Raw genomic sequence first — 13,074 nt, forward strand, 5'->3', positions numbered from 1 at the left:
ATTCATTCCTATAAATTAGAAGAAGAACATTGCGTAGTCCCCATAATTGAATCTCTAGCAATGGCCGCCTCCTGCATGTCAACTTGCATAAATGACACCATGGTACCTCTCCGGCCTACCTACGTCAGCCTCAACAAGTGGCCGGAATCGGAGGCGGCGTTCGTGAGGTCGGTGAGAGATAATTACGAGCGCCGGGGAGGCCATGCGCATGCTAGAGTTGTTGATAGCATCTCATGCAGGCAAATGTATCTGAGAAGCTACACGTTTACAAGGGAGGAAGAATTAACTGTCCCGGAAAAGATCAGCCAGAAGTGTTTTGGCGGAGTTAAAGAGAAGATGAAGAATAACAGAAGATTGATTAAGAGATCGAGAAAGGGGAAAAAGTACAGTACTAAATACGTTGTTAAAAGGAAGTGTGTGGTGCTTAGGCGAGCTAAAGAGGTATCATGTGCAGCTTTGTTGTCTATATTTCGTAGATTGTTATCTTGCACAGCTAAAGTTGATGTTGCTGATCGTTGATATTGAGTTTTCATGACAAATAATATATATAACAAGAACTCTGCTAGTTTTATTAATTTTGTGGTTTACTCAACTTTCTGTTTGCTCTGTTGCTGGGGATATTGAGCAGAGAAAGTCATCAATGGAGGGAGATGGCTATGTACTATATTAATGCAGGTGTTTTATTAACTAAACAAAATTCTTTATCCTTGGTTGGTGTTGATGTTGAAATTTCAGACTCTTTATTTTTGCTTTTTCCTATATCAGCATCAGTAATTGTTCTAGAATTACCAATAATAAACCTTAATTATCAGTTATAATTAATTTGCTTATACGTTTGGGGAATTGGGTGATGGGTCCATGGGAAAATTAGATAGAGATCCTAGAACCTTCTGCTACATTAATAATATCAGGGTTAACTATTTCTGGGTAATCGAGTGATTTGATATAGACTCTTTGGTGTATTACTCAAGAGGTCCTGAGTTTGAGTCTCTCATTGAGTGTTAATAGAGGTAGCCATTAAAGTTTTTACCCGATCGATAGTTCTAAGATCCTGAAGGATTTCATCAAATGGAAGACTACTCAGTTGATACTGAATCTTAATTGATACAAGAGGTCCTGACTACCTTTACTTCAATGTCATTTAGTTATAGGACCCTTTAAAAGATTATTTGCTTTTACTTATTTGAATGATCAATATGATTAGAGTGTGCAGTTTTTAAATACATATATAGCATGGTCTAATTAGTTTAACTCTGATTTTGTAAAATAAAGGTGTATAATTTTCAGATAGGGATGAGCAGATTAAGTAGTGTGCCAGTGCCACCACCACTAGTGGGGAGAATTATAAAGGAGGCAAAGGACAAGGCATATGGGGCCAATAGCATAAGAACAGTACTTTCTTTATAAATGGGTGGAACTTACAAAGCAAGTTTCATTGGGTTCATGGACTGTAAAAATAACTTTTTCTGCAATTCATGTGCATTTTATATTTGATTAGGCGACCAGTTAATGCAGCCTAATTAGTGCCAAGTGCAAGCAACTGATAATTAGGATAGTAAAGTCAGAAGCATGCCATATGATAACATTAAATACTTGTGTAAACTGAGACATAAAGATAAGCTATACTTTAAATTGATAAGGACAGATACCTTCCAATTAGACTGGTAAAGATTTTGAGAGATATGTAGAAGTTGTTACTTGTATAATGGTTGGAAAAATGGAGTTCTGAAAGTTGAGACAAAAATGGTGAATGTATCTTTATATCTCATGCGATATCCAGAAAAAACCTACCAAAAACTCAAAGGCCAAGGCCGGGTTTTGAACAATGCGTGCAGGGTTTGCTACTGGAATAACCGAATAGAAATCAAAAAGTCCGCACAGAAAACAGAGCAGTTGGTTTAGTGGTGCAAAGTAGAGACTTTACAGAAGGTTGCATCTCGTTTGGATCTTCTTTTTTAAATGTTTTTACTATCCGAAAGCAGCAGCCCCTGGCTTTGTATAGATGCTGCCGGTTATAGTTTGCAGAAAGCATGAGAAAAATTCACGAGTCCTTATACCTTTTGTGATAGGTAGCTTTCTCTTATACTGAAGCCTGAATATCATTTTCAAAATTCAATCTTAAATTGTTCCACCTGACTATCTCTAGGTGCAATTTTACTGGCAAGAATCTCCAATCAACCAACCAGTGCAATCTCAGAATATAATTGAAACAAAAGATGCCCATTAAAATAAACAAATTTAGCAGAGTTGCTAGTTGATTTACTATGCTCCTGCAAACATAATCAGAATCTGCTTCACACTTGCAATGCACAAAGCCGAAATTCTCCCCTCAGGCGGAGACACTTCTAACAGACCAAAAAGCAACCCAAATTGAACCTTTTGGCCAAGAGCCACTGCCCTCTGTTTGCTAGAATAGAAAACCAACTCAAACCAAGAGACACTGCAACTATGAAGGAGTTACCAAGCATCTTTGCTTAAAATCATCTTTATCCTTTTGCTCTTAAGACAGTGGCTTACAAGACTCAAGAAGACAGCAAAATTTGACTGGTAGGCAAGCAAATAAAAAAACAAAATAACTGCATTAAGCATAAGTCACACAAAGAACTGCATCAGGAGAAAAAGTGCACTTTAAATGTAGTTGATATGCTGCATAAATTAATGGAAATGGAAACAAGCTAATTGACAAATCTAAGATACAAAATCCTTATCCATTTTGTAAAACTTGCTAGAACCACCAACAATGCTGTAAATGAGAACGCGCACAACTTCCCAATCCATACTGTTTGACTTATACACCTATCTGAAGGATGATAAGCTACGGCCACAACCTCCTTTCATTTGTCCAGTGACCAATCAACAAGCCACATTATCATATCCTCCCGTCATTAAAACAAAAAATGCAAAGGTATTGAAGCAAATCTAAAGTCTCACTCTATGAAACAAAATAAAGAAAATACAACAATCTATTATGATGTAGAAAGTATCGGTTGATCAGAGGACAAACCAAAGAGGCTAATTGTGAGAGGAGCTAAACCCATGGAGAATACAATCTCCAACAAATCACCTGCCCTCAGACTTAACAAGCTGCGAAAACACCCTACTCATTGAAACTCCTGAGAGATCATCAGCAATTGACACATCAGAATGTGCAGCAGAAACACTAGCATCAACCTGGCTGAAATTGTTAATCTGAGGGGAGAGCTCGCCGATCAAATTAGTACTGTTTTCTTCAGGATCACCTTGAACAACTGCCTCCTGAAGTTGAAGAGCATATTCTAGATTCCACAAGACATCTCCCATTGAGGGTCTGTCAATACCAAAGTCAGCCAAGCATTTCTCAGCAGTTTCTCCAAACTTCCTAAGAGAATCTGGTCTAATTTTTCCTGCAAGAGTAGAATCTATGATTTGCTCCAGCTGCCCCTTCTTCTGCCATTTCATAGCCCATTCAGCTAAATTCACCATTTCCCTTGGAAGGGTTGGATCTATAACAGGTCTTGCACATAGGACTTCAAACAAAACCACCCCAAATGAATAAACATCAGACTTCTCCGTCAGTTGTTGCCTTCTGAAATATTCTGGATCAAGGTAACCAAAACTTCCTTTCACTGCAGTACTCACATGGGTTTGATCAATTTCAGGTCCTGTCTTTGAAAGACCAAAATCAGCAACTTTTGCCATGAGGTTCTCATCAAGCAAGATATTCGCAGACTTTACATCACGATGAATAACTGCTTTCGCGTAGCCTGTGTGAAGGTAATGAAGTCCTCTAGCAGATCCAATGCACACCTCAAGTCTCTGCTTCCAACTCAAGCTGGGAAGACCTAAGCCATAGAGATGACCCTTGAGGGTCCCATTCTCCATGTATTCGTAAATCAAGATCATCTCATTCTTTTCATCGCAGTACCCAATCAGTGAAACCAGATGGCGGTGCCGGAACTGAGAAAGCATCTCAATCTCGGTTTGGAACTCTGCAAGTCCCTGTTGGGACCGGGGATTTCCTCTCTTAACCGCCACTTTTGTACCATCATTTAGAACTCCCTTGTATACCTTTCCAAAACCACCAATCCCAATAACCCAACTTTCATCGAAGTTGTTAGTGGCTTCTTGAACTGCCACAAAAGGAAAGCGATACCCCAGGTTAGAATTAACACTAGCAGTTGTTCCATTAGAGTATTTACTTCCCATGGTGTGAGAATTTCCTCCATTGATATATAAAGGAATCCATGTCTTTGAGTGTCCCTGCTGTCCCATTCTGCTTCTTTTCCGGCACCACATAAAGAGAACTCCAGCCAACACCACCAAAATAAACACCCCAACAATCACTCCCACTATCACGCCAACATTCTTCTTTGAGCTTGAACTGGTGATGTCAGGGGCCAGCCCACTGAGGCTGCTGACTGAATTATTCATCTTCATTATCTCCAGACCATTTAGAATGGCATTGGGGTAAGTGTTATGCAGGTTAGAAGGACCAATACTTACACGAAGCTTATTGCTAACAGTCTTTAGTGTAACATAATCCATATAATATGCAGCGGCTAAAACATTAACTAAATAAGTACTCAGATCAAGATCCTTAACAGCCATCCAGGAATCAATAAAAACATTGAAGTACAGCTCGTTAAGACCTGCACTTTCAATATCACAAAAGTGAAACCGAACAAGGTACTGAAATCCTGGGTCCACATTGAACTCCCAGGTCACATTGAAATTGCTGTCAGGATCATCATCCGAGTTCATACAGGTGGCAGTACCATAGACAGAGTCTGGAGCAATTTGACGAGTAGCCCCGCCTGAAACATACTTGACAGCAGAAATCTTAGATATAACTTTGGCAACATTTGCTTGAAGAAGGAAACTTTGATCAGGAACCCAGGTCCGCCCAAGGGTATCGTTCAGAGGGGTAACTGTCGGTCCACCCATGTTTACTCTATAAACTGTCTCCAACGCCTGCCACATCAGGCCTTGGAATTTCTCTTGTGGGCTAATGAGGATAGCATCATCAGTAATGAGCTGGTCAGGAACTGAAACAACTTCAATGGCATTTATGAATGCGAATGAATTGTTTGATGGACTGAAAGTGATAACAAGGTTATCAGTGGTTACATTCACCGAAAACTCTTTAACTACTTTAGAGTTTGTAGTGAAATTGCTAAGGAGGCCATACTTTTGGCTGGAAACTTGAAAAATAGCTTGCTCATAATGAAATTCCCCGAATCAAATGGATTGAAGTAAAGCCGAATCCAGTGCCTACCCGTTTGGCTAAAGAGAAGGTGTACTTCGAGGATCCAGTAAAAATTCTAGCTGTTTGATACAGGGACGAATCATTGGAGGAGGTCACAGGTTTTGAAGTGTTGACGGTAATATCTTTGGGAGAAGAAAGCAATTTTCAGCCAATTATCAGCCATGAACACACGACCATCACTGTAGTATTGGTGAGTGATCCACAGTCTATGAGGTAATTGTCTTTGGGAGTAATTGACAACAACCAAAACATGCTAAACACAGACTGACACAACCAGATTAACAAATGAAACCTCTACACAGTCCATCATAAGAAAGTCTTGAAATTGATTAAGCAATAAAAAGCTTGGTCGTCTTAGAGCTTACAATGAAACGAAACTACGGTTGCAATACAGAAATAAAAATACAAAAACTTATTGCTGCTAATTAAAACACAACTGGAATCAAGAACCCATGTAGAGATACGAATAAAGAAGAGAAAAGATGTCACCTTGAAGATCATTCAAGCTCCAACAGAGAGAAAGAGGGCTTAGATTTGTGAATTCACAAGTAAACAGCAAACTCGAGGACCCTTTGGAGTATTGGACGTTAACTACATAAAAGGAAAATATTGAAACAAAAATAGTGGGAACAAATCTAGCCAAGGCAGCGCGGTTTGAGTTGGTGACGAATCCAGATATTGACAGATTCCAAGATTAAAAAAAAAAAAAAAAAAAAAAAAAAAAAAAAACAAGGAAATGAATGGAAAACAGAGTCAAAAGCAAGTGGAACAAGATTGAAAATAAGGAAACCAGCTAAGTTTTTTATTATAAAAAGAGGAATTTGTCTTGGAAAACCAAATTTGATGAATATGTCTAGAAGTGAAAGTTAAAACGAAGATCAAATCAAACACAAGTAAATAAATCAAAATTTATGAAAAGGTTGTTTTTCTTTTCTTTTTTGCTTTTTTAATGGTGGTAAGTAACAGACACATATATAACTCCACTACAGAGCTTAATTGGGTTTAATTTATTAATGGATTGAATTGTTGTCTGATTCATAGAAAGAAGGATATGGTTGGTGAATTATTACGTGAATGAAGTCCATCATCCATCAATGCGTCAAATGTTGCTTTATTTTTTTCATAGGGTCTACCCCACTTTATAATCACCCTAATTAATTCGATAAAATCTAATAAACTATCCATATTAATATTAGATAAAAAATTTAAATTTAAGATTTTTTAAATAATATACTCTAAGTTTGAAATTTCATTAATTTGATATAAAGGTTTTTATGCGAAAAAACGTGATATTTAAGTTACGTCTAAAAGTGGTCTCATATGTGTGTAAAAAACGTTGGTATAATTATAAAGATTTCAATGTCTATTCTCACTATCTTCACCCAACTTTTTTTTCTTTTGGATGTTTCAATGTTTTATTACCTTCATTGGAAGATAAAAACTATAATTTAATTCACATGTGAACTCTTTTCTTTTAAGAATTTTAGCTATTGTTTTGGGTCAAGTGTCCGACTCCATGTGAATGTGAATTTAGTAGTGGATCATTGGATTTGACCTAATGTTTAATGGGGGCATAAATCCAGGCACAATTGAAGGACCTTTGTGTAAGGAATTTATCACCACGTATCCATCTAATTTCTTCAACATTCAATATGTTTGATTTTCTCACCTTCAAAGTTTTCTATCTAAACTGGATTTGTAATAGATTATCAACGTGTGTTTTGTTTGGAGGAATTTGTCAACTGAATTGGTTTTAATATATTAATCTAAAAGAAGAAATGGGTTTAAATTAAATGAATGGATTTGAACGAATTCATTTAGATATTGAAAATCTATAAGAAAAGAAGACAAATCCAGAGTCATATCAGCTACATCTTTCACGGTTTCACACGCTGAAAGAGAGAAAAAAATATATTATATGTTTGAAAATTTAATTGAACCAATCTTCGGATATAGCTGCAAAAGCAAGGCTTAAAGACTATGATGGTTGGCACCATGAAACTTTGATAAACTTTCAGGGCAAGCGTCTCTGTCAAGACTGTCACTTCAATTGGGCTTTAAATTATATGCAAAACTTATCGCTTTCAAATGGCGAAAAGAAGAAAGTAAAAGATTACAAAAAAACAAAACAAAAGGCAAACGCGTTGAGTGGGAGTTGGGCAGTCGGTGTCTGATGCAGCAAAAGTTTATGCGATATGTTGAAATGAAATGAAATCCCATTTCTGAGGTTGGCAATTGGAAAGCTTGACTTCAATTATTTTCATGAATTTCATCAACAAAACTAATCTCTACAATACAATATTATAGCCGTGTTTAACAGTTTAAGGACGAATTATTTATTGCTACCAACAAAAGCTGAATAAGTCGTGTGGGGACATTGCAATTCGTCAAGAGTAAACAACTTTTTCCCACTCAAGGTTTGCCTTAATGACTTTTCCCACCCAAAAAGTTTTAAAATGTCAATTTACTATCCCTAACTTTATATTCTGACCAATATCGTTACGACTGATTCCAACATTGTTACGACTCCATATCACCACTATTTTATTCTTCGATCATTATTTACTAAAATCCCTCAAACGTTGCTCCCATCGACCTCATGAATCGAGCGATTTGTGCAACACGCAGCTGCCACTACCAAATCAGATTTCGATCAATCTTGACCACTAAAATCCAATCTACTACTATCAAAAGATTCACTGACATCCCCTCTTCAAAAGTCTCACTAGTCTAGACCGAGTTTGTTCTCTGTTTGTCCTCAAATTGGAAAGTGTTTTCTGGATAGTAAACAAAATATAAAATTTGGGTAGTAAATTGATGTTTTGAAACTTTTTGGATGGAAAAGGTTATTAAGGCAAACCTTGCGTGGGAAAAGGTGGTTTAGTCATTCATCAAATATAAAACCTCTCTATGTGACATCCAAACCAACACTCTTTTTTTACACTTTCTTTATAGCAATAATGTTCATTTTTCTTCTGGGTTCAAGTTTTTGGAGATTTGTCAACCTGGAAAGTTAAATGTTAATTATAAAATAAATAGTTTCATGAATTATCAAAATGGAAATTAGGATTAGCAGAAGAAATAAGGTGGATGTTGGCCCCAAAGATGACTGTTTTAAGCGTGTGTAACAACGTCTTATCAGGAGTTTTATGTCACTGAGTAAAGCGGATCATCACAGCTGTCCAGGGCCTAGTGGCCTACTTCAAGAAACGTGTTTATTCCATTAACATATGGACAGGACAACTATTAGAAATTCCCCGGTTACTTTATTTTTTTAACATAAATTTAAAGCTTTATACGTAAGAAACAAAACAAGATGGAAATGATATGGATTGATGCAAAATAATTGTGGATTTTTTTAAAGAGTAGTTGGTTTAAAATGGTGTCATGTGTAAGACAGAAATAAAATAATGACAAAATCAAACTGAAGTGAGGCAAAAATTGGAAACTGGGAAATTAAAAGGATTTAGTTGACTGCCCAATTGCAGGGAATGGCACACATGGCCACATTGAATATTTTATTAGAACTAAAAGGAGTACACAGATTCAAAACTATGCACATCTTGGGCAATAAGCTGTTTAACAGTTGGCAAAAAACGAGTGAGATAGCTGTCAAATGACAGGAGGAATATTACAACATTAACTCTCTCGTAAATTTTCTTTCATAATCATGAATTTATTTCTCATAATTAGTCAATTGTTACGAGTTAATCAATTACGAACTGTCATATTATAATTGTGAGAGAGGATTATTGGTATAGTATTATTCAATGTGAAGTAGTAAAGAATCCCAACCCAAATTTTTTGAATGTCAATGCAATGAAATTCATTTTATCACATTAACATTTCTCATTTATAATTATAAAAAAAAATATTTGTCTTTAGTCCCCAACTTTAAGTTTAAGGGGATACAGTTGCAATAAAAAAAATTATTCATCTTGTTTTTTTTTACTTCAAAATTTTATATCTATAACTACAAAAAAGTTAAAACTAAATTTAAATGAGTCTAAATTAACAATAAATTATGTGACCAAGTCAATTAATATCGTTATCATATGTATTAATTTGTTTGCGGAATTGAAACATGAAAGTTCTTTCAATCAAGTGATCAATTTTGAATCTATCTTGACAGAAGAAAAATCTTATTTCATTATATTAAAAACAAAATACCCCATATCACAAATTCTCATTTAGGAAATTTGTGATACGTAGACCTGAAAACAATTAAGTAATTAATTATACATCTCATATTGACAAAAGAAAAATCTAGTTTCATTTCCGTTAAAACGAAACACCTAGTATCACAATTTTTTTGTGATACTTGGTTTAAATTGATTTTTTTATATACTTTATTATTAATTCTTATTGATTTAAATATACTTTAAATTTAATAACGGTAAATATAAAGTTTTGAATTAAAAATATTGAAGATAAGAAGATCTTTTCTATTACAATTATATTCCTGCTTAATTTAAAGATGGGGGCTAAAGACAAAAATAGCGGGGGCTACAAATTAGTTCCCTTCAGTTTTTCTTCTTCTTCTCATTATTATCCAAAACTAATATCCAAAAAAATTATATATTTTATGCTCTTTTGAAAAACTAGTTTGGGATAATAAATGAAATTGTTTATATATTTTTGCAAATAGTTGTTAGTGAGGGCAGGATTATCTTTTTCTGGTAGTGTTCGGTCCAGTTTGCGCATAAACTCAACTAATCTCTTGGTGCCTTGAAATAAACGACTGGATAAATCTTTTCAGTGACACCTCTATTAGTGTTTGAAATGACTCGAACTTAAAAACTCATGTTCAACCACTTTGCTCTTTTACTATCAAATCACCTAGGGGTGATTTTAATTTTATATTATCTTATTAAACCTCATATTAAAATTTACCTAACAAAAAATTTCAAGTATACATAAATATCTAGTCAAATCTTACCTATTTCTAAAAGCAGGGGCGGATCCAGTCTTGTTTTAGGCGGATCATGGCCCAACCTCAATTTTTTGTTTAAATACTAATTATATAATTTATAGAGTTTGGTCAACTCTAACAAAAATATTAATGAATAAAAATATTATTTTGTAATTAGTTTTTATTTTGACATACTCTAAATTTTTGGATCCGTTACTATTTAAAAGGACCCTTTATGTTTATATTTCCACTTGAAATCTTATACTTTCTCAATTGTCTATTCTTCATATGTATCCAACAATATCAAGCTTTTATTTGAATATAAATTTTATGTCGTTGTATGTTATTAGAGCAGTCTACTGCAGTTAGTCATATTAGTTAGTTTACTGTTAATTGTTAGTATAGTTACGAGTTAGTTAAGTGTTAGTTGCATCCAGCTGTGTAACTATAGTTAATAAATTCAGTAATTATGATTAGTAAAGGACTAAAGGTTGGTTAATAGCAAAAGTTGCGGTTAAGCTTGTATATAGTTTTGTCACGAAAAACAGAGCAATGCGAGTAAATTCTTTCTTCATGTAAACTCTCCTTTCTTCATTTCATTTCATATGCAGAGATTTAGAATTAGAAAGTTACCGGGATTTTAGCTAAAATTATTTCTCCTTGGAATAAAATTTCAATTTCAGTAGCAATACTGCAAAACCTCAGGAAGCCTGGTCATCTGGGGACATTGAGGTCCTAATCCAAACCAAAACAGCCTAAAACTAAAGAAAATGCATAAGAGACTCAAGGCATTATGAAGCATCTGACTGCAGTAGATAATAAGCACAAGCTTCAGTACATTTGTTAATGGTTTTAAAAAAATAACCAAAGCAACTCTAATGATCTATGTTAGGGGGACTGAAGTCTACAGTAAAACAACTTACAAAACCGAAGAAAATCGGCTCAGTTTATTATCAAGCAGATAATATGTAAAGTGCAAAAAGTTACTATAAAATCAGAGCATATCATCAAAGAATCCAACTGGTGTTCTTCATTTTAATTTCGTTTCTCAATTATATTCTGGTGTCTTGAAAAAGTTTTCTAACGATAACCACAGTTTCACTTCAGTATCAACCAAATGCAAAGGTTAATCAGAAAAACTAAAATGAAAGAATAATGAAAAAATGTCCAGCTCCATCCAATTACATGTCAAGTGTCAACTGAAATTTTCAAGCGACAGTCACTGTCTCTGTCCCTGTTGCCGTCACCATCGTCGCTGTTGTGGTGGATGTTGTGATGGAGGTGGGCAGGTGGCCGTGGCACTGGCTGCATGCGGTGATGGCCCAGGTGAAGATGGCGGTGGTAGTGGATGCGGTATCACTGATAATGCTTGAATCACCGTTAGACCATTCTTAACCAACAGTAAGTCCCTACAATAAGATTTTTCTATCAGAACCTGCACCGAAAAAAGTTTAATCTAGAATGTCTTATATAACTACTACTTCCAAAAACTAACAGGTCAAGAGCGACACTTCCTTTACTATGCTTAAGATCGGGATGTGGTTCTTCAACCTGAGGAAGTAAAATGAAGCACGATCTGCATATGGCACATTTACAGTACACCCTTGCATTCCTGGAGCATTACTAAATTGCAGAAGAGTGTTATCTGCCATTGCAACTCTGGTTGATAGAAAGGTCTTTGGAACTGTGTATGTGCACTGGAGAAGTACTTCTCTAAGAAAATCTAGCAGAATTAAGTAAAAATGAGAGTTTAGATTGTGCTGAAGTGAACCTTAAGAAAGGATTCTACTTCTTGATTGAGATTTCCGCTGGGTTTTCAATTGAGAGAGAGAAAGAAAGTTTCTTAATTCTGAAATGTGAAACCAGAGCACAATGTGAGAATATTGTAGTGTAGTATAGTGTATTGTATTAATTTATGATAGACTATTTTAACAAGAAAGTATTCTGATACAATGGCTGTCAGTATAAAGCAACTAGAAGAGAAGCTTCCATATTTTGTCAGATGCTTAATTAGTACATATTCATGTATGTAATTAGTTGTCACCTCAATACACGAGGAATATCAAATCCGTTTACTTTTATCAGTCACAGTTTTATATTTGTATGGCTAAATTAATGTTTGTATGTACGTTGACTGACTTTGTTCATCAAAGTCAACTCTCTTGATTTCAGAATTACATTTACGATATTTTCATACAATCCTACTAGCTTGTGATTGGTTAATTTATAGTGAATTTCGTCTGTCCAAATACAAACTGATCAATCACAAACTACCACCTTAAGATTGTATAAAAAAGTTGTAACTATAGTTTTATTATTTAAATAGCCAGATTTGAACTAATCTTGAGTTCATTTCTGACAAAACTATAGTATGTAAATGTAGAACAAAAATAAAAGTTCAAAGAAAGAATTCGGAAAGATCTATTCTTGGACAACCTCAGGCCCAAAAACTTGATAATTTCCTGGAATTGATTCATTTAAACCATAAAAAAGGAAGGAAAAAATTGGAAAAAAAAGAAGAAGAAGTAATTTTTAATCTTCTCCAGACATCCACAATCTTCTCAATCCATAGAAATAACGTTTGCTAGACCAAAAATATTATCCCACTATTACGCTAGTGAGAGTTACATGCAAAACACTTATTTATAACAAGTTATTTAATATTGAAATATCACAAGTTAAAATAATTAATAAATTTCTTCCCATATGATCATAGAGATGTCAAATAGACAGAGTAGAAATACATAATATAAAGTTATATGTGAATATATTTAATACCAAAAAAAAATTTGATAAAATAACCCATTTGACATGTCTTCATCATCACGCTATAGTATATGAATCAAGATTCATCTTACCCCACGCCAAGGCCATGTTACAAAGTCAAAGTCTACTCCCATATATAAATGGCAAAAGT

The 13,074-nt window shown here is 34.8% G+C and overlaps 2 protein-coding genes across 2 annotated transcripts in view; one reads left to right on the top strand and one right to left on the bottom strand.

Annotated features, from left to right (window-relative positions):
- Window positions 1-13,074, top strand: part of LOC116109088 (probable NOT transcription complex subunit VIP2) — an 84,155-nt gene that overhangs the window by 27,458 nt on the left and 43,623 nt on the right. The gene's annotated exons all lie outside the window — the stretch shown is intronic.
- On the bottom strand, window positions 2,695-5,389 carry LOC116109092 (receptor-like protein kinase HERK 1; the record flags this gene model as incomplete). Its single annotated transcript, XM_031395340.1, is given in 3 exon segments — window positions 2,695-5,213; window positions 5,216-5,257; window positions 5,260-5,389. Coding segments are annotated over 3 exon segments (2,325 nt in total), but the record flags the coding sequence as incomplete, so codon positions are not given.

Source organism: Pistacia vera, unplaced genomic scaffold (genome assembly GCF_008641045.1).
Source record: "Pistacia vera cultivar Batoury unplaced genomic scaffold, PisVer_v2 Contig571, whole genome shotgun sequence".
NCBI classification, from domain to species: Eukaryota; Viridiplantae; Streptophyta; class Magnoliopsida; order Sapindales; family Anacardiaceae; genus Pistacia; species Pistacia vera.